Source organism: Nestor notabilis, unplaced genomic scaffold, assembly GCF_000696875.1.
Source record: "Nestor notabilis isolate BGI_N333 unplaced genomic scaffold, ASM69687v1 scaffold4258, whole genome shotgun sequence".
In the NCBI taxonomy this organism is placed as follows: domain Eukaryota; kingdom Metazoa; phylum Chordata; class Aves; order Psittaciformes; family Psittacidae; genus Nestor; species Nestor notabilis.
Window position 1 is genome coordinate 12,726 of NW_009941359.1, and position 25,670 is coordinate 38,395.

General features: G+C 39.6%; 1 protein-coding gene across 1 annotated transcript; it reads right to left on the minus strand.

The window, feature by feature from the left end:
- Positions 1-2,076: 2,076 nt before the first annotated feature.
- Positions 2,077-21,282, minus strand: LOC104410605 (prostatic acid phosphatase-like). Its single transcript, XM_010020831.1, has 11 exons — positions 21,169-21,282; positions 15,020-15,115; positions 13,526-13,612; positions 12,435-12,587; positions 9,642-9,740; positions 8,255-8,359; positions 7,090-7,222; positions 5,712-5,794; positions 3,854-3,964; positions 3,137-3,302; positions 2,077-2,195 (listed from the first exon to the last, which is right to left on the minus strand). Exons 1-11 carry the CDS (start codon positions 21,280-21,282, stop codon positions 2,077-2,079), a joined length of 1,266 nt encoding a protein of 421 aa, XP_010019133.1.
- Between the last annotated feature and the right edge of the window lie 4,388 nt (positions 21,283-25,670).

Here is a 25,670-nt window from a genome sequence, read left to right on the forward strand (position 1 = left end):
CCTACATTACTTATATATTACATCTTTACTGTACCTTTACTACATCCGAGGTTATATCATCTGAACCTCTCCATTCTGTGTAACTTGTGTTCACTACATCCTTTCTAAAGGACATTTTCAAGCATGACTATCTGTTAACAAAAAGACGTACTCAGTATACAGAGTACCAGCGGCACTGTGGCTATGGTAATACAGAGCTCAGCATCAGGTAATCACTGAGTGTATATATATATTCAGGACCTAGGATCAGTTTTTCAGTTTGTCCTGAGCTTTTCCCACTGTGAGTAAACTGCTAATAGTAACCAAACCAGCCCAGGCTTGTTTCCTAGAGCTGCTGTAACACTTCTGACTGCAACATAGATGTTCCTTTAACTGTTTGCACTGAGGATCAGAACTACTGGTTACAGTGTGAAGCTTGTACATCCAAACCATCTGATTTAAGGATAGCCTTTTATCCTTTGGCAGCTTCCCCCCACATTGTTATACAATAAAACATCCTTACCATGTAACAGTCAAATCCATCACTTGATTATATTTCCTAAGTCAGATAAAATGGAAATGTCAGAAATACCAGTAAAAGTTTTTACTGAGTGGGAATACTGCCTCAGAAGGTGGACACCTCAATAGCTGAAGTTACTACAAGAAAATGCAGTGATGTTTGCAAAGTGCTGTTTTTCTACAGGCCTTTGCTACTGTGTTTGATTTGTGCTATTTAATATCAATACATCTAACTCCAGCACATTTTGACTGTGTCCATAGCTGTAATACTGAGGGCTGATCTCTAGATCTGTGGTAGCTGACCCAAGCTCTTAGGCTGCACATTGCAAGCCACAGATGTGTGTCAAAGTCAGCCTAGAAGCTGCGTGTTCACATTGATGGGGTGTTCCTATCCCTGAGCTATTCAGCTCCATCTCTTAGCTTCATCTAAACTTCATCTAAACCTCAACAGGACTTGTTAGCCTGAACATGTGATTGCTGATTATATCTGTTGGGCTGAACCTGCTGTTGTCACATGTCTGTATAGTTGCCTTGATTTACAAAAAGACTTCTCTTTGGCAGTGTGGTTCACAGTATCCTCTGCAGGGCTACAGGATAAAAACATCTTGGTTCAGTCCTTGAAACGTGTAACGATACGCAGTATTTTATACAGCAATATTAATGCTTATGATACTAGTTTATGGTACTGGAGAGCACATTTACTGCCCTTAGGAGCTTACAATCTATACAAAATGTATTGCACAGAAGAGACGAACATACAAAAAACAGAATCATTGTTTTCTTACTTTCAGTGCAGGTCTTGCTAACATAAGGGATTTTGAACAGACCAAGGAGTTAAAGGAGTTATTGCAAATTAAAATGAAAGGTGATAAACAGAGTGATAGCTTGAGGAATTAGTGTAAGAGTGGCTCAAAAAATAAATTACAGAATCAATTAGGTTGGAAAAGACCTTTAAGATCATTTTGTCCAACTCTTAACACTGCCAAGGCACTAAACCAGAGCTGTTGAAAAGCAGGCTGCAGACCTTTATTAGCTGAAGGCCAAGGTCAAAACTCATGCATAGATTTGCATGAATAAATGCAGGAACAGTCTGCCCAAGTGCTGGCATGAATCTTTTCACACAGTAATTGCAGCTTCTGCTCACTGAAAACATTTCCCTGTGCGTCAAGAAAATAGCCATTTATAAGATGTAAGGAAAATATTACAGACTGTGACTTTCAAGAGGTTCGTTGAGCAGCAGAGGGACAAATGGTAATAGGCAATATGAGAAGAAAAAGAAAAATCATAAGCAATAGCATCCCTCCACCTCACTGCTTAACTTCAGAGTGATTAATAGTAGTAGAACACCTAAGCTCTAAATTGGAGTAATTCCATCTTCCTACAAAAGTAAATTCTTAACAATAATGTATTTCTACAGGATTTCTCACTGCAGATGTTTAGTCTTTTAGGAGTGAGGCCACAGATACCTCAGCTCTTCAAATTTTCGGAGTATGCTTTGGAGATTAATTTGGCCACAGCAAACTGAAGGATATAAGGGAACTTAAAGGATTGCTGCTCTCTTGTTTCTCTACCCCCCCTTTAAATGTCTTGGTAGTTGTTTCTGCGCCTGCAGCGTCCATAATGATAAAGGAGGTAGAGCAGCACAAGGTCAAAGATTAACAACAAGCCAACAGCAACATCAAAGCCAATAAAAATATCTGTGAAGGAAAAAGAGTAAAGGAAAAGTGAGTTGTTGAAAGATGTACATGTATATTATTTTAGATACAGAGATAACAGTCTACTTACAAATGTACAATGGGAATAGAGTTGCATTTTGTTCATGTTTCTGGCAAGATCACATGGCCTGCGTTTACTGGCATATGCAACACAAGTATAAAAACATATACCTGGAAATGCATATCTATGCTTTTTCTTTCTCCTATGCATAAATCTTTCTCCTCTGTTTTCACAGGGAAAGAAGGGAGCATGTGCAGTTAATGAAAACAAAACATTTCATCAGGGATCAGCGAAACACTGAATAAATGCAAGAAGGGGGAAATACCAGGACTATTGATTGGAAAGTAGCATGTATTTGCCTTGCCCTTCACTTCCCTCCTGGAAGTAATATTCAGGCAGGAAGGGGCTGTCAGCTGTGGGTAGTCTGAGGCAAATAGCTGCTCTGTCTGCAGGGATCAGCTGCACTCTATACAGTGGAGGTTAAGGTGTCCTCGACACATAGTACATGTGCCGGCAATACAGATGCAGCAATCTTACTGTGCATGTGCAAGCCATTTTTGCTTTGCATCTATAGATGCATCTACAGAGGGTCTGACGTGTCCAAGATGCACAGGACTCCTTGCATAGCACCTGCACCCATACTTTTCTTAGACATTTCCAACAAGTGGAGCTCTGGTTTCGGCCATGGCCTTTCAGTAGCTCCTTGTGTGAATATGCTATTAAGAACACTTCTTCACACTGCTGGGCAGATCTATTCTTCACATTTTCAGAGAAATTTTAATTTCTCATGTCTTTCCCTGTCCATAGTAAAGCCGGTCCACACTAGTTAAAGGGAGATCTATCTCTTGCATGAAGTTTGGAGCCAGTGATCAAATTTCTGCCTCCATGTCTTGTGTAAGGAAATACAGAGCTGTTACCTTACCTTTCATTTTGTCTTTCTTCCCACATTCTTTTGACCAGTTTTCTGTAATCACAGGAGAAACTAGTTCAGTAAACTTCTCAAGTGGACAAGAAGAGGTGCATCCTGGCAGGGTGAGTAGGTAAGGAGCCTTTGAGGAGTCGTTCCGATAATGCATTTCAATGCTGTACTGCCTGATGAACAAAATTGAAAAGGTGTTTTTGAAAAGGTTCTTAAATAGGGCAGAAGGCAGAATGTCTTCTGTTTAGAGATAGAATGTTGGAAACATCCTACTCTAGAACCTGTTCTTGAAGAATGGCAGCTTTGTGAAAGACATCTGCAAAGCCCACTTTGCCAGTGCTGGTTACATTATGCACAGATCACCAGTCAGCTCAAAAGGTCCTTCTAAGGGTTCTTTAAGTGGCAACAGCACCAGGGTCTTCTAAGCCAACTGGTTTACCTTGGGATTTATGACATGTCTTGGAAATGGTTTTGCTATCATTTGAAGAATTGCGAAAATGTATTTTACCATTTACTTCCTGCTAGTAAGGCCTGTTTTCCTCTTCTTCCTGTTTTTCAAAGCACACAGATACATAATTTCTCCTGTTTTTAATCCAACTTTATGCTTATTGACTGCTCAGTGAATTATCAGTTTAAAACAATATTTGAGAAGAAAATTATTTGAGGGAAAGGGGAAACAGATTCCAAACACTCCTTGTTCTTGCATACATAAGAGGATACTTGCCCACTACTTTCTTGGTAGAGTTCAAAGAACTGGCAAGCAGCATATGGTGGCAGTTTTCCATTGAAAATATTGAGAGCAATCTGGAGGGCCCCAACTGTGGTGTCATGCTATTGGAAAGAAAAAAATCCCATCCTTGAAAGTCCATTTATCCAGAGTAATGAGACCAGAGTAGAGAGGGAGTAGAAATCAAGATAAATCAGTATATTCACCATTGGGAAAACCATGTTAACAGATTACTACAGACTGCAGCAGCATCCCTAAAGACTTACTGCACAATGTGTCTTACACCATCTGGCATCATTTTGGTGACAGAGATACCGGCGGAAAGCAAGATGTGATCTGAGTAATAAATCTAGTTTTTCAGTACATATTGCTACTCCTTCCTTCAGGGGTGTTAGGTCAGGTTAAGGCAGCATAAGGTAGTATATCCTGTGGCATTTCAAGTGAAGATGCAAGTGCTTGGTTATAGATAGAATACCAGACAAATAGTTGCGTACAAAGACTGTCCTCGTCGCCTCCACACACACTGCAGAACTTTAAAAATTGTTGTTCCTTCTGTTTGGAATTACACAATAAAATCTCAGTTTGGCTTCTATTTTGATGGAATCAGTTACCCACCCAGCTGCAGTCTCTTCCTCTCCCTATTATCCCTCCTCTTGCAGGATATGCCAGGAGGAGGAGCTGAAGGAAGTCCAAACAGCCTGATGCCTAAATTTTGCAAGCATCTTTATATATATATATCTGCAAGGCTTATTTGTATTATAGTCTAACAGCCATGTTTTAATTATTATTCAGGATCTGGAACTTTTTAATTTCAAAAATAAGTGTGTACTTGGCCTCAGGGCATTAAAGCAGCAGTGAAAATTCTGGATGCACTTCTTCCTTTTCAGAAAGAATACAGTAGGGCTAGAAAATGTGTAAAAAAGGCAGCAAGACAGATTTAAGGTAATGAGTAGTTTCTATATGAGGAAAGATTAAATAGGGTAGGACTCTGTCTTGGAAAAGGAAAGATGGAAGAGGTATGACAGAAAATAGGAAATTCATGAGTGACCCAGAAAAAGAGGCTAAAAAATGGCTATTCCCTGTTTCTCACAATAGAAATGCTGGGAAGGAGCTAAATCAGTATTGAGTTTCAAAAATAATGAAGGAAGTACTTTTCTTCTTTTAACTTACGAGTCATTGCCACAGAATGTTGCAGAGGCCAAAAGTATAAATGCATTCAAATAGTGATTAGATAAATTGATGGAAGAAAGCCTGTCAAGAATTATTAAACACACAGACACAGATTTCTATCACAGGAAGTCCCTTAGCCACAGATTGCTGGAAGGTTCTATCAGGGGAAGCATCACTCTGTGCTGGCAGTATTACCATGTTCTTCCCTGCTCTTAGCCATGGTTAGAGACAGGATAATGAATGAGCAAAGTGGATCTTGGTCTGACCCAAATGGCTGTCTTCATCTTCTAAAAGAATGAAAAAAGAAGCCACAGCTGTATCATCCCTTCCTAAGCAGAGGAAGGGTTTGGAGGCGCAGCTGAAGTTCTGCTGTGTGCCAGCATCTCTGGGTTAGGAGCACTTCAGGAAAGATGCAACTCATCTTTCCCAATGCTTCACCCGTTTCGACTGCAGAAGTGGATGATCAACCCCATAGTTTTCTTTAGTGAGTACAGTTAGACTGTAACTGAGATGAGATCCATGCACCTGCTGTGTTCTTGTACTGACTGGTGTTCAGATTGTTACCAGAATTGAATTCTATTGTATTATTCCTTTAATTTACAGGGAGACTCTGATTATTCTCTTCAAGGGTCTTCTACTGGTAAAATCATAGCAAGATTTATGAAAGATGAAAATACTCACTGCGGAGTAGACCTCCATTTTTCTTTGTTTTGAAGAATTGGCAGCTTGCTTAATACTATTTAAAATAATGTTCACAAGGACACCTTAAAAAGATGGGAACAAGGAAGAGGAAAATGAAGATACAACATTTGCATAGAAACCAAAAAGGCAAAAGGTTTTGAGTATCAAACAGAAGACATCTACTCAGGCCTTATACTCTTTTTTTAGCTTAATACTAGTTCATAACTAGAGAGAAGGTATTACAGAAGAAACCATCTAGAAGTATCCTGAGAACTGGGGCTAATGACACTTCAAGTTCTGTTAGGCTGAAACCTCGTCTCCATCATTTTCTGTCTGTTTGGAATGCTACAACAATGAAAACTCTTCCTCTCTAGGTGCTGAAGAAATGTTTCTAGCTGTTTACTTCCAACAAGTCACACAGTAGCATTTTTTTTCCAAAGCTCTTTTGTATTCCTTCTCCAGACAAGAGATATTCTAAAGCCAATGGGATAAGGGCAGCAGATATTCCTTGGAGCACAGTTTATACCATTCTAGGGAAAGAGGGAATGGTGGGTATGTCCCTGAACACTATGGGCACATGATACATCCGGATACCAGCTAGTGAGCTTTAATGCACGTCTGAGCCTGTAGTTACTATATGACTTGATCCAGTGATGTATGTGCCTATGTACATCATGGATGTAGGAGGTTGCTAATAATTCTTTACGAGGCCCAGGCTGCAGGGTAGGTGCATTGCAAAGTCTACTGCCAGATGGTCCATCCTGCAGATAGTCAAGCTCATTTGTTTGGGTTTCCTGCTCATGGACACCTGGGAATCATATGAGAAATTCCTGGGTTGTGTCCTGAAGTTGTATCGGAACAGGCATAGCCTGCGTGCCCCGGTTTTGGAGATAAGCAGTAGTCCCAGTTCTTGCAGTTTAGACGTAACTTCAATCTCTCTACTCTGATCAGACTGGTTTGGGGCAGCTTTATATCTGTCTCTCAGAGAGCCATCAATGTATTGTCAAGTTTTTGGCACAATATATAACCATTTCATCAAAGGAAGAATCAAAGATCAGGAAATTATTAGAATAAACGTTGGAGAAACAGAACTTAAACTTAGTCTAAACTAGTATCAGACAAGTAATGTTTATACCCCTGAGGGCTTACTTCTTTTCCCTTGAATTTCAGTACTCTTAAAATCCTTGAAAACCATAGGATAATTAAAGACATTAATGTTTACACCTCATTTCAATATCTCCTCCATGCAAATGCCAGTGTCCAGAATTACAGATCAAGGTTCTGTATCAATAGTTTTGCATAAGGAAGGTGACAGGATGGTGCATGTTACCGTAAGCATTGTCTCCTCCTTTCTGAGAGCTACGCATTTTATATTTACCTCCTTGCAGTCGTGATTTCTCTTCTGTTTTATAAAGCCCAAATAGCGATAACAAGGACAATTCTGCCAGTTTTTCCATCTTGTTGATTACATCTTTGGTAGCCCATACAGGGAGAGTGAAATTGTGAATACCCTGGTGAGAAAGGAAAACAAAATCATGGGCTTTTTCCTTCTAGTGGTTTCCATCATCCTATTGCCCAGGTTCACACTACTACATTTAGACTCTCTGAGGCTGTCCTGCAGTTCTTTGCGAAGTATGGTATCATTCATCAGCATGCCCTGAAATACACTTTGTGGGATCAACCTGAAGCGGGTGAATGGGAAAAGGGATAACACCTGTGTGAAGGGGATCCTTTGTGGGTAAAATGTATTCTTGCTATAAAGATACATGGGTTTGGTTTTGCTAGTGTGAAAGATTGCAGACATGCCTTATCCTCTACTTTTCCTCTGTGTCTTCATGGTATAACCCAGCTCCAACTTTTCCTGCCTTTTCCATACAGTTGTCCAGAAGCAAGTTTTATCACTGGCTGTTTACAGACAAGTGTCACTCTCCAGTCATGTAAAGAGTGACAGTGTCTTACAGTGTTTAAGTGCCTCAGTGTCTAGAGGATATGCTCAAGAGCCTTTATGTACTGCTGATAATGACTGGGGCCAGATGGCATGCTGCTATGCTTGGGGCCAGTCCGATTTTACTCACTGGTAGGAATCAACTCCTAATTTTCTAATTGATAATTTACAATCTTACCTTTCATTTTCAACATCTAAATATTTTGATGTTACCTCTTGATAGGTTAAAGCAAATTATTTCCTTTTCCTGTTAAAAATCATAAATATGTTGCAGGCAGCACACTCGATTCTATAGTAGTATATTGGGAAGGAAAAGGAGGGAATAAAAGGAATAGATTTCAATATCACTGTTTCAGGATAAAACGTGAAATGGAAACGACAGTTTCCTGAGCTGTAAACCATGGGTTTGGGTTATCCTTTACCAGTGCACTAAATCAGAATTTAGATTCAAATTAAAAATAGTTAAATAAGTAATAATAAAAAGGAGCAAATCTAGAAGAAAAGGCACCTCCTTCCTGTGAAACCACATTGCCATGGTTTAACTGAAACACCGATTAGGAGTCATATTCCTTCCCGACCTCTGTTGCCTTGTTATTACCTCACAGTGGAGAGTGTCATATGTATTCCAGAGCTGGAAATTATCCAGTATTTTAAGATGATTTAGTTCAAGTCCTGTGTTAACTGCCATCATTTGTAAAAAATCCTGGTGGAAAAAAAAGTGAAGAGTATACCACAAGTACTCAATACATATGGAACATAGATGCATACAGATTCATTAGCAACCCAGAAACAGAGTAGTGTTTAATTTTACACCAGTGAAACCCTTGTACCAGAAGGTTTTCATTGCAGATTTAGTTTTGTAACTATTTCAAGGTACTGATCTCTATTTCAGACACTGTTTTTTTCAGCCCTGCTATGGATAAGTTTGGTGCTCCCTCTGCTGCACTCTTCTCTCCCTCTTCTGACTGCTCTCAGTCACCTCAAGCCTTCAGATACAAGGAAGGGGAAAGCACTAAGGGAAAAGGAAAATGAGAACAAAGATGAGGAGAAAATAGAAAATTAAAGAGGACTGAGGAAAATATTCAGGATGAGGCAAAAAGAAATTGAAGAGGAAGCTAGGTTTTCCTTCTGCAATTGAAGGGGAGCTGAATATCTGAGTAATAGCTCCCAAAGGGTTTCTTTCTACGTGCTGTTAGGGAAGGATAAAGGTATTCCTTAGTATCCCTTATTCCCATGTTACCTGTTTCCTACTAATAGCTGAAAGACAGGATAACTTTGAAGTCATAATTCACTTCCCTGTATACATGTGCTGTCAAGGTATGAGGAGCACGAGATCCCTGTTAGATTTGTGCTCTTACAAAGTGTATGGCAGGCAAACAGGAGAGCAGCAGCAACCACTATCCAGAGCAATTGTTATCATCAAGAACATGGTTGCTTGAGACAGGGACACCATCCGTGTACCTACATCCTGCTGCAGCACTGGGATGGGAAGTTCTGAATCTCTTGACTGTGACGGGTCCAAAATGCATCTCAGAGAAATCTGCGTGAGCCAGAGTGCTGACCTGCTTGGGCATGCTTCAGTTCTGTCTTGTAGCATCAACTTCAGATGGTCACAGCAGGAAGGCATAAACCTTCCCAAGGTTCAGATTTACCAGAGTTTTTAGAATTGGTTTTGTGCTGCCCTGTAAAGCTGGAAATCACTGTATCCAGAAATGTCTTCTCCCCTCCCATCATGGAACTTTCATTACATGCAGCTCTAAATAGTCTCAGCAAATTCATGTTAAAGTCATAGCAAAGATTAATATAGAAAAATACAAGAAATGCCCAAGAATATGGAACACACTTTTTGACAGTATTGGTCTAAATTTCTGATTTTAGGAGAGTCCTCAGGACTTTATTTTTGCATTTTAGCAAGAGGAAACAATGCAATTCTGTAACTTCTTCATCTTAGTTACTTTCCTTAGATTTTGTTTCCTTTGTCTTACCATGTATGGTTGTATTCTATTTTGAAATTCACTTGATGTTTGTGTTTCATTCTGAAGTTCATCAAAACGGGGACAGTCAGGCAGAGGAAAATTCAGGCTCTGAAACAAAAGAAGTAAACTTAGAATAGTTCTAGAATGAATCAACACACTTCTAGTTTCTCTCTTGCTGAGATTGCTGATGTAGTATTTGTTAGATAGATTCATGGCTGCGCTACAGCTACTCTGTAATGATTTGTTTGGGTGCCTTGGTCATGAATTCAGTAAACATAAGCAATGGGCAATGGTAAGTTGACTTTCCAGTGGCTGCTTGTGTCTACGACAGCTCGATTTCCCTCAGTTTAACTGATTTTGCCAAAAAGCAATTACGCATATCTGTCAGAGGGTTGCTTTGGGAAATGGATCAGCAACCATGATGAGGAATTTAAAATGCTATAATTTCCCTCCTAATTTCTGAATCCCTCCTGATGCAGCTTGACTCCACCTGATACGGAATCTTAATTGCTTCTGCATCTATACATCCCGCTCTTATCTCTTTGGAGGTAAGCATTTTACATTCTGGTAAGCATTTTAAGTACCACTTAATGAACAGAACTTGAAACAAGAGTGACAAGTAAATCGTGTGGCTGAAATATGAAAAAGCTGTGAGCCTAATGGCTCTGCTCTTGTTTATGGTTATGGTTCACTTTTAATAACTCCAAGGAAGTGCATTACGAGGTTATCTGATAGTTCATACTTGAGCTGAACCATGTGTACATACATGTGTCCATCAAACTCTGTGCTTTGGCAAATACACTTTTATGCCAGTTGCAGCACAGATGATACCTGATCCAGCATGAAGTGACAGTATGATCAGCAAGTAAGCTTGTGCTACTTCAGCACTTTATATCATTAGAGCATTTTTGACCCAGCACTAGTATCCTATAACCATATAAATCATGACTTAATATACAGTGGAGAAATTAACCTCAGTATCTATGGCTTCTGTATGTGCAAGAAGGTCTGCTCTGTCTCGGGGTGAACATTAGCAGATTGCACTTGGAGCACATGTCTTTTCTCTTTGATTTACCAACGTGAAGCTTGCAGCAGCCACCAGCTGACACTGGCACGTTTGCACTTGGACAGAGCTCCAAGGGCGCATTTTTGCTGTAACAGCAGCACACTGGAGGGTGAAGGCTCAAAGCTGCAATGTGAAACTTGGGAATGTTGTTTAATTACACAAGAATAAATGTTTCTCTTGCTGTATGGCTTAATTATCCCCCTCTAGGTGTTACTAATGAAGCCACTCCCTTTGGCTTCATGATGCAATACCCAGTACTGGTACCTGTCAGGTCTTGATAGATCTCAGTGGCTGAAAAAATAAACTATGATTAGGGTTTTTTTACAGGACTGTACTTGGCCTCCGTTTCCCACTTTGTGTTGCTTAGGGCTTGAAAATACCCTCAAACATCTGCTTGGCTTAACAAGGGAACAGGTTTTATTCCAAGTGGTTTGCATATTGAACAGGAATTTTAAATTGCTGCAGGGGTGTGTTTCAGTGACACATCAATACCCACTCCTGAAGCAGCAGTGATGAGGTACTAGAGATTCCTACAAAGGAGCTTGCCTTCTCCAAACCGGTCATTGTGCAGCACTGTGATTCTCCTAAGGGCTATGAGGTTTTATGTGGCCAAAGCTCTGACCACTTTGATGCTTTTTTTGGTTTTCTGGTGAAAGAACTTCCTCTAGTGTCTCACATTTAAGTAACAGTGGCAGCATTCTTTTCTGTTGAGGGACAGAGTTACGTTTCAAGCTGAATCACATTGTGCCTAATCCAGTTTGTGGAAGCCCTTTTTCTCTGTTCCTGCTTTCAAGCATGGCCTCCAAGAATGGAGAAATGCCAATGGGAGGCAGGTGCAGCCACCCCCTAATGACAGAGTCTATCCTCTGATGTTGGTGACTGGACAGGCAGTAACTTAATAGGGTTTTTGTATACATTTCCTTAACGTCAATTTCTGTCCTCAAAGGCAGAAGAAAATTATCCTTTATGTCATTAGACTCAGTAACTTTTTGTCCTTGTTCAACACACTGTTCCTTACACAGTCCTTTTCACAGGAGCCACTGAAATTAAAACCTAAGCCTGAGTCAGCCAGAGAGGGCTTGATCTAGTACTACATCTACAAGACCTTATTCAGGTAGATCTGCTCTTGTTACAAACCGCAAGCCAAGTGCCAGGGTTTCATTAAAAGTTTGTGTAGTGCTGAGCATATAAGGGCCCTTGTCTGTAATTAGGGTGCCTAAGTGCTACCAGAAGAGGAAAGTAATAATTGAAAGGTCGTTATACTGGCTGGTGAAAATTCCATTGCTTGAATAAACTATGGAGCTAACTTCCTAAGCAGGGGAGGTCTGTCTAGCTGATTGCTGCTTAGAAAAGCACTTGTCCTCTGTAAAGGTTAAAGACAACTTTCCTTTAATACTGCCCAAAAGTGTCCTTCCCAGGAGAAATGTTAGAGCTGTACCTTGAAAATGGTAATGTGTGGACAACAATTCAGGTATTCTGCAACTACAGGAGGATTTTCATGCTGCTATTGCAGTTCACCTATGACATGCTTGTCAGCCAGTAGCTGCAGTTGATGTTTTCTGTTAGATTGAATTCAGAATTCAAAATTCAATCTATTGAATTTTGATATATTTGAAAAGAAAAGAACATACTTGTAGCTTCCCAATCCCTCCTCCCCCTCCCCCCCATTTTTTCCCTGTTTTTGTTACTTTTGGGAAAGTTTAAGGTGTTACAGGAAGTGTTTGGCCAGTACTCACCCGGTCTGTTGATTTTTGAATAATATGAACTGGAATGGGTTGCCAGAGAAGCTCAGGGTTCCAAATTTGGCTGCTAGTTGGTGGAAAGAGGCCAGAAAGGTATGACTGGGCACTCATAATGGTGCGGTCGTAATCTGTACTTTGGATGTAAAACTGAAGACAGAATGGCAGAGAGTTAAAAATAAAATAGAAACAATAAAAATAACGAGGGAATTTGACCCAACTCATCAATCCTGGCTTCTTGGTTTCAGATTTATGTTTTTGCAGAAAGCCAAAACAGTGAAACCGTAACTCACCTTTCAAGGACCATACTGCATTTACATAAATGGAATTGCCAAAGCATCTCTCAGTTTGGAACCTAACCCTAAGGCTGAACTGAGGATAAGAAAGCATGGTTTAAAAGAGGGAAGCTCTCCATCTTCTGAGATTCAGAGGAACGTTGATGTGTGTGCATGTGGCACTTAGGGAAGTGCTTTAGTGGATTTGGCAGTGTTAGATTTACAGTTGGGGCTCAATAATCTTAAACGTCTTTTCCCACCTAAATGATTGTATGATTCATCTGCTATACCTGAGGAATAAAGGCACTTAAAACTGTAAACCTTACTTGGAAGCATGGCAAAGCTAGGGTCTTTTACGCCTTTCCATCAATGCATCCTTCATGTATAGACCAAGATGTCAGTGTTATCTTCCCCACAATGACCTATACTGTATGACAAGCACATCCAACCAACCTTTAGACCCCTCTTTTACAGAATGAAGTATATGACATGGCCCATCATATGGATTCATTCACCTTTCAATGAGGTAGAACAATATTGGGTCATTATATGTAAATTCCCAGTGCATTCAGTGGTTTGGAGCTGTTCAGTCCTGGAGAATCGGGCAGTTGAAAACCCAAACTGATTGTAAGAGCTGAAAGTTAGACTTTAGTGTATGTTTTACCTTGACATAAAAGCCTGACTTTCAGAAATGTTCTTCTATTACCTCAATTTTTCCATTAATGAAATTAATATGATGATGTGGTTTTATCTAGCACAAGTCCATAGGTCCACTATGCCAGAGCAATGTCCTCCAGACAGTCTGCTATGTACCTCTTGCCGGTTGTATGTGCTGTTCAAGAAGCTGGAATATCTTTCCCTCATGTACTGTCCAAGTTCAAATAGTTGCTGCATTCCAGTCTGCGAGGCAAGCATACAGATTATCATTAGATTAAGGTGACTGGGGAATCTTAATGTAGAAGTTTATTTTCTATTTTCTTTCTTGTCTTCAGCAATCAGTAACCATATGTATAACATAGTGTTGTTGTGGTTTAACCTCAGCTGGCAGCTAAGCACCACACGGCCACTCACTCACTCACTCACTCACCCCTGGTAGGACTGGGGAGAGAATCAGAAGGTAGAATTTTTGACAGAAATACTCATTTATAGCTATGAAAAAAAGATATGTCCTGAAATGCTCAGACTCCAAACATCCGCTACAGGAAAAGCAATGCTCCTGATTCTGTACAGATACATTTGCCACAGTGCAGTAGCTCTGTAGACACTCCTGGAGTCATTAATGATCAACATTGTTCTTTAAAATGTATGTCAGAGCTGAGAAAGAATGATAAATAATGTAGTAGTTATTGTTGCTGCTCTGCTATTTGATCAGCCTGATAATCTGTGGCTTGCATTTCAAGTAACATTCTTCCATATTTGCCTTGGTACACCTGAAGTTGTCTTAGATTGCACACCATCTTTTCTCTTCTTCATTACCAAAGCTGTGAGCTGAGCTTTTCAACTTCTAGCTGTCAGAGAAGTACATTCTTGCTTACTGTTGCTAAAAACATAATAAAGTAGCAAAAGCTCTCAAAAAAATCTGTGCCAAAGCAAGAACTTTTTTTCTTCTTACAACATAAACCATGTCCCTGGGGATAGTAACGTGTTGTCTGAGTGTCTGAATTCTACAGATCTTTCAAGCTTCACTTCAAACACTAGATGCTGAGCTGTCTCTGATTCATGCTTCTGCATCATGCTGAATTGTTATTAGGAAATACATTGGTCACTCTTTTCTCTAGACTTTCACATGTCAAGTATAGCTAAAGAGCTAAGGCCTGATGTTGAAATGCCAGGGCAAGAAGCAGGTTCCCTGCATCCTGGTGAAACTCTGGACTGAAAGCAGCCTTAGTACAAGACATATTGTCCCCTGAAGCAGCCTTCTCCTGCAAGACTTCCCTTGTTTTGTGAGTAGGTGGTTGCCAGTCAAATGATGAGATGACATTTTGCCTGATGGGCAGGTTTCATCCCTTTGCCCTGTCACAGGGCCCACTGCTTAACAGTCATTAGAACTTCATCACTGCTGAGTATAGACAATGTTTAAACTTGCCATTAGGAACTTGCCTTAGGAAGGGTTATAAAGCCATGATGAACAAGATTTCAGTTTAAGTTGGATGAATAATATTCCAAAAATCTTTATGAATTACATGGTATTGCTAATACCAAGTGTCAGTTCTTTGGATTTGCTGATGTTTCTGAGACACACACAAAAAATCTACCCACTTCCTATTTTAGTAGTATATGTAAGTTCTTCTAAGTAAGTCAACATACCTTGGTAAGTTGTCCAAATCCCTGGGGCCATTCACTTTCCTTGTGCAGATCAGTTGGAAAATTTACAATTGGTGTTCGGTCACCATGTCGGAAAACCTAACAGTATTGCCAATAAAAAATGAAGTTAATTCCTGGTAACATTCCTTTCTTACCTAGCTAGAAGTCAAGCAGACATTATCCTTCCAGGGCCATTTTTCAGATGAAAATTCTGGAGAGTCTGCAGAAACCTTGTCAGGTAGGATTAGTGTACATTCTGTACGCACAAGAATAGGTATAATTATATAGGAATGGGCATGAGCTTGATGATTCTTCCTCCTAGAACATAAAATTAATCAGCCAAGATGTTAATGCTGAGATGACATCCATAGCTAGGCACCCAGACAAGAAATCTGGCTGAATTTCGGACAGTCTGCACCTCTGAATATTAAACCAGGTATTGATGTGCTTATATTATTTAATTACTTTGGCATAGACACTTGAAACTTTTGGTAACTGCTTTTTTCATAGCAGTATCTTCAAAAGTAATTCCCTGGACACATGGATCTTATGCTTGATTTCTTAATCATCCTAAAATATAAAAGTATTACCATTTACACTGTTATCTTATTTAATATTTATTAATCGGGTCCTGGAGAGGGACTCTTCATCAGGGACTGGAGCGATAGGACAAGGGGTGATGGGTTCAAACTGAAACAGGAGAAGTTCAGGTTGGATCTAAGGCAGAAGTTCTTCCCTGTGAGGGTGCTGAGGCGCTGGCACAGGGTGCCCAGAGAAGCTGTGGCTGCCCCATCCCTGGCAGTGTTCAAGGCCAGGCTGGACAGAGCCTTGGGTGACATGGTCTAGCGTGAGGTGTCCCTGCCCATGGCAGGGGCTTGGAACTGGATGATCTTAAGGTCCTTTCCAACCCAAACCAGTCTGTGATTCTATGAATTGTTTTACATACATGTATGAAGATATTTTTGAAGGTCTGTAGGATTTTTTGTCTGTTAAACTCAGTGAGAACAAAGGGTATGGTTGTTTTCCTACCCTGGACACTCCAGCGTGGTGAATATTAGTGTGATAAGTACAGTCCGATGATTTTTACATCAGAAACCTTAAATGAGTCTTTCTGTATTTTTGTTCCACCAGACAAAGAAGGTAAAACCTCCAGATTAAATAGTTCTGACAAACTCTAGATTACCCTTCCTAAGCACGTTAGGTGTGGGATTAGAAAAATGAAGTCACAAGTTTCATGTGAAAGGAAATGCTGGAATACAAATCCACAGGGCTCCAGCCAATCTTCCCAGGTGCTGATGAAGACTGTTGAGGAAGTTACCTTTGCTTATACCATAACCAACCTCATTCTTGCCTTCACAGAATAAAATAATAATGTGGAAGCATGGCATATTTGTTCATAAAATTACATTCATTCAGTAATACATCACTGGGATATAGCCTGATTATAATGGATACTCTCCATTGCTTCATGAAGCCACATCATTCTTGCCCGAACACCAGAGGTTTGTACATGGTTGGTTGGTTGGTTGGTGTTTTATGTTTATATTTTCCACAGTAAACACAAGCAGTGTGGCTTAATGTTGTAATTACAACACACACCCTTTCCATCAGCCTCCTGCACTCGTGAACAAACCTGCACTAGAGTAAGTACTTCAGAGATGGAAAATACTATCCTTTAAATGCAAATGCAATTGGATTTCTCCCTCTGTTCACTTTCTATAATAAAAGCAAGGTTTACTAGAGTAGATGTTACCATTAGAACCATGTAGAAAACTGCTTATTATTTTTTTGCTTTGCTAGTTGAACTTCACTGGAGATGTGGCCAACCTGAAATGAATATTTTTCAGCAAATCAAGGAGGTTTTTTCACCCTAATCAACAACATGTTGATCAACATGAATTTGCAGTTACAAGAAAACAAAACACCTTTATTTTATAAAAAGCAAAATAGTCCATAAAATCTTTCTTAAAGATTTTGTCTTTGCTTCTCTATGTGATTTTTAATTCTGTGTATGTCTTTTCTTAGTAATCTGGAATCTCGTTTGGTTTATAATAGCAATTTCTTAGTGAACCTCTACTGAGCAGGAGAACAAGTAAAGAGCTGCATTGTCTGCTGCCTGATTCAGTTGCATGTGAGAAAAATGAGAGAGGGGGACTTTCATGTCACTGCTATTTCCTTGGTGTTTTGACATGCGGGCATACATTGGTGTCAGGTAGGATTCATTAGCTTTTCTGGACAAGCTGATACCTCTGTAAAGAATGAAGGTTACATTTCCAATTACAATGTACGTGCATACTTCTTAAATTATCCAACTTCACAGAAAAGCATTTTTATGAGTAACTGACAGTTGCTCAAACTGACTGACATGATTAAATGGCTATTATTATTATTTTTTAGGAGATATGTAGCAATGGGTCAACACTTGGCCAATAAATTCATTGAAAAACTACTGAAAATGTGTTAGATTTTACATACTGGTTTACAATACTTTATACTTAATGTGCGACATAACCCTTGGTGTGTATTTCACAGTCGCAACACTGAAACCCTAAAAACTTTCAGTAAGCCAGAACAGAGGTTAGAGGGCAAAGAGGTCAAGATCAAAAGATACTCAAATCTATGTGGAGCAGGAGATGTAAAGGAAGATATTTTCTGTCTGTGTAACCTTAAGAAATGGAAGCAGTGGAGGGTGTTCATTCTCAAAAGCAGCACAGCTTCTCCATGTCCACACAAAATAGAAGAGTTCAGTTCCTTGTTTGTATTTCTGCATCTTCTTTGCACAGTGACATATAAATGAGAGATTAACACTAAGTTGAAGTGGCAAGAAAGAAATGAAGACATCTAAGAGCAGAACCCTGGTTTTAGGCATTGAAGAGCTAAGCTTTTCTGCCGACTGATTTTAGTTTGTGCTCAAACCTCCTTCTTGCTTGCTACTTCTGAAAATGACCTTGCTTCAGCTGCTGGTGCAAATGGAACAGTGACCTTATGAACAACCACTTAACCTAAAAGGCTTAACTTGTTCAGTCATTGCTACTTTTTGATAGACTTTTTTGTTAGAAAGTATTAAATCTTTAAGAAGAGCTTGTGTATTTGGAAGTTTGTATTTTTCATTAGAACGCCTGATACTGTTAGGGACCTACAAAGCTTCAAATTAATTTAAAAACATGTGTGCTGCAGCATTTATTACTCCTGGCCTACACATTGCCTTCCTGACCTTTCAGAAGACATGGAACATGGCAGGATGAGCGAAAAGGAACAAGGAGCTATCATAAAAGGTGAAAAGATACTAGAAATCAAGAAGAAAGGGAGGACAAGGAGGATATACACAAAGAGAGCAAAGCAGACCTGTCCGTCATGTTTGTTTCAGCACTTCGGTCTATATGCAGTGCTTCACCTCAGTCAGTTCTCCAGAGGAATAGATGGATAGTTACCAAATACTCTCTCCTTTAACTCTAACACAGCTTGAACCTATTTGGTGTCTGGATTCTCCCATTTGCTGTTTATAATTTGGTGAGGGTGGTCACTTCAGATCAGAGTGGCCACATGACTCAGATTTTGGCCAGCATTTACTTCTATTGTTATCAGGTGAAAAATCATGTTGGGAAAAAACTGGTGTGGGGGAGAGATTGAACTGAGAATATGGCATGTGTAATATAGATAACATCTTCATTCAGCAATGCCAGGAATTACTGTGAATTATCTTACAGATGTTTTCATTGACAGACTCAACTTCAAACAAAAAGGTGACTTATTTTGAAGCCAGCAATAGGAATGAAGAAACAAGAGAGAAATGGAACCAGTCATGCTGCCAGTGCAGGGAAACCGTAGAAATACTGAGCATGTCTAGTCAAGTTTTCAAATGGCTTGGCTTGATTAGGCATGCTCAGACAACACTTCCTATCCTGAGACATGATGAAATTGTGGCACCTCAGAAACCACACCTCTTTGTGTATATGACAAGTGAAATGCATGCCTGTGCGGAGGCAGAAGTGAGAGGTCAAAACTTCTTTATACCAAGGCAATAAATCCCAATGGCCCTATGTATTTCCTATTTTCTTCTCTCATGTCCAGTTTAAACTGAGTGCACAAGAATTATGGTGAAGATTAATGTTTACATGCGAGGAGGAAGATTGAGAGAGCATTTTGACAAATTGGCTGGAATTAGAGGTTTTCACACAAATGGACTTGTGGCCAATAATCATAATGCACAGAATCAGCACAAAGATGGAAATTGTGAGGAGAGGGAACATAGCACAGTTCTAGAAGTGAGCAAAAGGGAACATTTGTCTAAGTTTTTCTCCCCTGCAGATGTATTTTATATCGTGTAATTCTGCTAAGAAAGTTTTAAAAAGTCATTATGACACATTTCCACAGTGCAGGAATACTCTCAGATGAAAACATAGCAAGGTGCAGAGTACAGCTGGAAAATGGCTATTGAATTATCTCAGGAAAATGCCTTTCAAACTTACCTTGACTGTAGCCACACAGTCATCATATCCCATTATACCAGTGAAATGCTCTGGGGCCAACTCCTATCCTATTTATTTATGCTAGTAGTTCTGTTCCCATGAAAGTTCAGTCAGTGAGTTCAGTAGGCAAAGTTCAATTGAACGCATGCTTTGATAACAGAGATGTATGTTGATCATAAGAATAAACCTGTTGTAATGTTTTAGGGAGATTGGTCAGTCTGAGGTGAAGTATCGGGTAAAAGGAAGACAGTTTAAATGAAATTTACCTCTTATTTTAATATTAATTGTGATAAGCTACCCTGTAAAGAAATTATGTCATATTTGTTTGTTTGTTTGCTAGGTGGCTGTATAGTTGTGGTAAGCAGCTGATTTTGGATAGGAATCCTCTGTCTCCATAAGTGTGAGCATTTCCTGTAACTCCTTCTGCAAAACCAATACCTGTTAGAACACAAGAACAGCTACAATTCAGTGAAAGTCTCCTTCGCTTCATAGAGCTAATTCTCCAAGGCTTGCTGACTGCCTGATTTCATCTGTGTGTCCAATTCTCCGTCTTGTCACTGAAAGAACAGTTCAGTATGTTGCTATACACAGAACATCACTGGAATTAGTGTTGAGTCCCTGCTGTGGGTTGTGTCTATTGGAGCCATAAGCCTCAGCAGGCGAAGGAACTGGTTTTTCCTGTGCTCTCTGGCCTCTCTCCAAGTGGCACATCTACAATGCAGCAAACAGACAACTGGATATGAAATACTTTACGTAGAGCTAGATGATATGTTTTGGACACAGTACTTCTGTCTGTTTTCTGTATGTGCACATAATGTCTCAAATAGAGAAAAGAGGAAGAAGACCTTAACATTCCTATTTACAAATATGAATTCCAGTCTCCACAACTTTGTATTGAAAAGCTCCCCATAGACTAACTATTATCAGAATACCTCTTATTGAAAAAAGAAATTGGAATGAAAAGGGGGGCTGGAACTAGATGATCTTAAGGTCCTTTCCAACCCTAACTCTTCTATGATTCTGTGGTGCAGCCTTCATGATCTAAACTACTTCATTGAATTAATCTCTCTTTCACCTGAGGTTCTGGGGAAAGTGACAGTGAAGTATTACCTAGTTACATTAAAATAAGAAATCGTACAGCAAAATTCTCCTATTACAATCCATTTTGAGCCTAATTAATTGCAGTTAATGCAACATGTATCCCAAATCTCTACATAAAAATAACCCTTTCTGTTTCTCAGTATACTGCTGTGCCAGTTCAGTTATTCTGAAATGGAAAATACTTTCATTTTTGTAGTAACTTCTGAAACATCAGAAGTTTCAGCTTTCAAGCACAGAAGAAGAGGTAGGCCATAATCACCAGCTCTCAGACTATGTGCCAGAGTGTCAGCTAAGTTAAGCATGAACAGGTAAACTTAGACCTCGGATCTCTTAACTCCTTTGTACTATGTGTCTACAACAAAGCTAAGTTGTTCAGTTATCTTGAAAGAATAACTAGGGGTTAGAAATTAAAATTCTCATAGCTAGAGGCATTTTTATCTTTAAACTCAGCAAGCAAAAGGGCAGCAGTAGTTATTCCTCAATCTGAAAAAGAGGCACAGCCACTACACACCTTGTTTGATTCGACAGCCATATCAAATTCCCTGTATTCCATGCAACGAAACAGGAAAGAAAACTACTTACTGCAACCACAAACTTCAGTTCTCTTTCTGCAGTAGTCTGTTGAACCAGAAGGAGGGTAATATGAAAGGAAAAACACAGGATCCTGGATTGGTTGGGAAGCCATATCACTCCCATCCTGGCAGAGGACGAAAACGGGCTTTGTAGCTCCAGCAGCTGCTCAGGCTGAACAGCCCAGACGTCAGGCTGTACTTCCAAAAGGGGTGGAACTGCTGCTGGTGAACTTCAAATCCAAGAGGAATGTTGTGTGACTACACAACAATTTGCATTGCCCTTTGTTTCAAATGACTGTTTACATTCTATTTAATAAAATCATAATTCAGTTCCTTTTTCTCTCTGATCTTTTTCTCTTTTAGAGTTTAAGGATGAGTTTAAAACACGAAAGAGTTCCTAAGCATTCCTAATGTTTCAACCCACCTGTTCTGTTTCCACTTCTCAGGGCTTGGAATTTTTCCAGACCGTAGCATAAAGATGAGGATAAACTCAGAACCAGGAGTAAGGTAAAACTATTTCTCTTTTCTTTGTGCTGCTCAGTTAGTCTTCTTTCAGCTCCCCTCCCTTTTTTCTTTCCTCTTCTACACTGTCACAGTGAAATCAGAGTAATTATTTCAAATAACACTTCCTGTAGGTTAAAATTACCAGTTCCTCAGATAGTTGAATAAATCTTGCAACAAGTATGTTCTTTAAGCTCCTTGCTAGGCAGTTATTTGCTCTTCAATTTGTGTGTCTTGCTTTGCTTTCCATTGGAGTATATATATATTTCTCATTTTGTAACTGCTTATCTCAAGTTCTTTTTTGACTTCAATTCTCTAAGACATTTCTTGTGAACAAGCCCTGGAGCTCACATTTTTATTGTTACTGATTGAGAACACTTTGACAAGAGCTCACTGGCTTTGAGAAGATTGCTCAGCTTGCCTCTGCTGACTTCCTCTTTATAAAATAAAGATACTTCTAGACTTGATTTCATAAGGATTGTCTGGGTAAATGAATTACATTTTGCAGAGGCCTATAAATAGAGTTCTCTAAATGTTAGAACTTAAGATCCCCTGTGTGTTGTCCAAGTCATCCCATTACTGTTATACCAAAACATGTCTGTGGGGTCTTCTCTCCAGCTCTCTGCAACAGTGTTCTTTAAAACAGGTATTTTACCATTTATCAGAAATTCTGTCTGTAGGTCCCTAAGTCCCACTAAGCCCCAAGTGCTCTTTTCTCTGAGTTGTGTGAATCACAGAATGGTTTGGGTTGGAAAGGACCTTAAGATCATCTAGTTCCAACCCCCCTGCCATGGGCAGGGACACCTCGCACTAAACCGTGTCACCCAGGGCTCTGTCCAACCTGGCCTTGAACACTGCTAGGGATGGAGCATTCACAACTTCCTTGGGCAACCCATTCCAGTGCCTCAGCACCCTCACTATAAAGAACTTCTTCCTTACATCTAATCTAAACTTCCCCAGTTTCAGTTTGAACCCATCACCCCTTGTCCTATCACTACAGTCCCTGATGAAGAGTCCCTCCCCAGCATCCTTCAGATACTGGATGACCTTCTATATCTATTTTTACAGATGGATGGGAGTAGAAGGGAGTAGGACTACAGCTCCCAGACTTTCCCATCTCTCTTCTCAGTTCATGTCCAGTTTTGAGCACTTACTTGAACTTTCTTCCTCCACTGTTATGTCCCCACCATCCTTTTTGGTCTCTCCTGTTGTGATTGTGCCTATGCAGAAAGTGTAAGAAAATAATCCATACTTCATAAATACGTAATACTTTGCCTTTCTGAAAGTAAAAATAAGCTGATCATCTTCCTCTGCTATTTAAGAGTGCCTCAGAAATCAATAATGCTTTTCCTATTTTTAATCTATGTAGTGTTTTAGATGGGTGGTTCCTAAGCTTTTTGGATCAAGGAATCCTTGTTGCCTCTCAGATTTGTTTCTTGTCCTTCCTTAGCCCTTATCATGAGATTCATAACTGGTAAATTTTTACAAGATTTGCTGGTTTATTGTCTTTCTTCAATGAGTGTCTATGACCAGTGAAGCTTCATTATTATGGAACCCTTGTAGTAACTTCACTTTAGCCTTGATAAATCTTTGCTAACATCTCTTAAAAAAAGTATATTTCAACCCAAGACAAAGTATATGATAAGTATTTCTGTTTTCTGTGGCTTCACTCTTCCCTTTGGCATGTATACTTTGCTAATGGTATGATTTTATGCCCAAAAGATTGGACACTACACTATCTTAAATAAATCTCCACATATTCTAAAAAAGAAAAATACCCTCATTCATGTGCCATAGTGGTTAAGACAGCATCCTGTAGGAATCCTGTAGGTAAACTGTAAGTATACTGGTAGCATGTGTCTAATTTGGGAATTTTCTTGTTTGTCTTGATTGTTTCACTTTCAACTGTGCATTTGACAGATAGAAACTTATCATATTCTGCAGCCATCAAATCCTTGCCCTTTTGGGGAAAAGTTGCTTCAAAACAAAAAAGTCATTCCTAAATCAATCTAGTTGCAATTGTCCAAGCATTATAATACAAGTGGCCTTAAACAATTTGAATTGTGTTTATGTTAATTTGGCTTGTTGGCATATATTTTAATGGTGAAATTGTGGCATTAAGTAGAATTAGCTTAAACATAATTGTCCATTTTAAGTGCATGTATGTATCTTGAAGGCTTGCTGAAGCATAGCTAGATTGGCTTTGAAGTGGACTGGTTGCAAAAGAACCCATGCATTTATGTACACAAGGGTTACCTTAGGTAACTGCTGCTGATGGAGCACAACCTACACACTGAAAGGGTGGAAACGTTGCAGTCAAGGCAGCAGGATATGAAGCTGCTGATGGTGCTTATGGACCAGGCTGCTCACATGGAGAAACAGCTCAGGTTTTTCCACTGCCTGCATTTGCAGATCAGCACTTAACCTACTTTGCAATTTTTCTGCAACCAGTTTTTCAAGCTTTACTTCGGTTCAAAAAGGGAAAGATAATAAAAATGTTGGTTTCACAAACCAAAGGGACACATTTTCTAAGCACCATTTCGAAGCACTTACGACAAAAGCGAAAGACTGTCTTGCAGTCCTGTGTTGGGGTGACTTCACCCTATGTGGGGGAGTAGGAAGGGCCAAAGCAGTTAATTTGTGACACAGGAAGAATTAACTTACTCAGGCTGATGACATGAACCTTTATCTTGCACTACAGGAGAAAATGCCCTTACCACAAAGTTAGTATTCTATGGCAGGAGGGGAGAAGAAGGTATCTGCTCAGTGTCTTCTAATAATTTCTTAGTTTGTCCCAAATTTGTGATATTCACCTGGTTACAGGGCACTCAGAAAATTTATTTCTGGTCTTATGATTAAGATGTTTCTCTGAGAAATAAGCAGCCTAGTTTGTACACCAGGGAATATGAAAGCAAAGTGAACAGTAGTGAGGAAGAGGCAGAAAGTGCTATTTGTGTCCATTTTCCTTCTGAAACTCCGCAGCCTGGTGGTCATTATATTTTCTGGAATATGTAGAGTCAGATCCTTTTGGGAAAGAAGGGATTTAACTTGTGTCTGCCACATCTCAGGTGAGTGGCTAAGCACTGAGTCAAAAGAAGGAACAGCTATTTGTAGTACTACCATAGAATCATAGGATCACCCAGGTCGGAAAAGACCTTTACAATCATCAAGTCCAACCTTTACCCAGGGCTGCCAAGTCCACCACTGTATAACAGGAAAAACAGTAAACATCATGAGCTACACCTCATCTCTATTACAGCATCTATGACTATTCAGGTTACTGTACTATAGCAAGTTTTCTTTAAGCCATGGCTGGACTGTCTATGTGATGGTAGGGGGTTGCATTTTCATGTGATCCTGCTTTTGCAACATAAGATAAGAAGCCCAAATAAACCACAAACCTTTTCCTTTGTGTTCTAAATAATTCCAAAGCTGAAGTGTAATGTTTTGGTCATTTCTTCTTTAAGAGGAACTGAGATGAAACTGTTTGTGGTTTCAGACCTGCAAAAGACTGTGGGACAGAGTTTTCAAATGGAGTCAGCTGGTGCAGCTTCAGGAAATCATCATTTAGAGTATTTTATTATTCATCCACTGACATCCCCAATTTGTATTCATACAAGAGCTGGGATTGATGTTTCAGACTTAATGAACACTGGTGTTTATTTTTCCTTGGAGTAAGCAAGGTATAAATGAAGTCTTCCTTTCTGTGTTTCTACAGTGACAATCCTAAGAGCATAAAACCTTATAAAGAACGTGTGTGATGGGGTGTCTGTTGAATAGGGATTGGGGGAATAAAATAACTGTGAAATTTCATAATTTGCAAATTAAATTTGAAACCTAATTTTGCTCAACAGAAATCAGAATGTTCAAGGTACATTCACCAGGACGTGGTCTGATGATGTGATGTAAAAATCATGAAAACCACCTTCTATTCATGTTCTGTGAGCTGTGGCCTTAGCTAGGGTGTGCTTCCATAGCTGAACTGCAGTGGCCCAGCACCATGGTCACCCA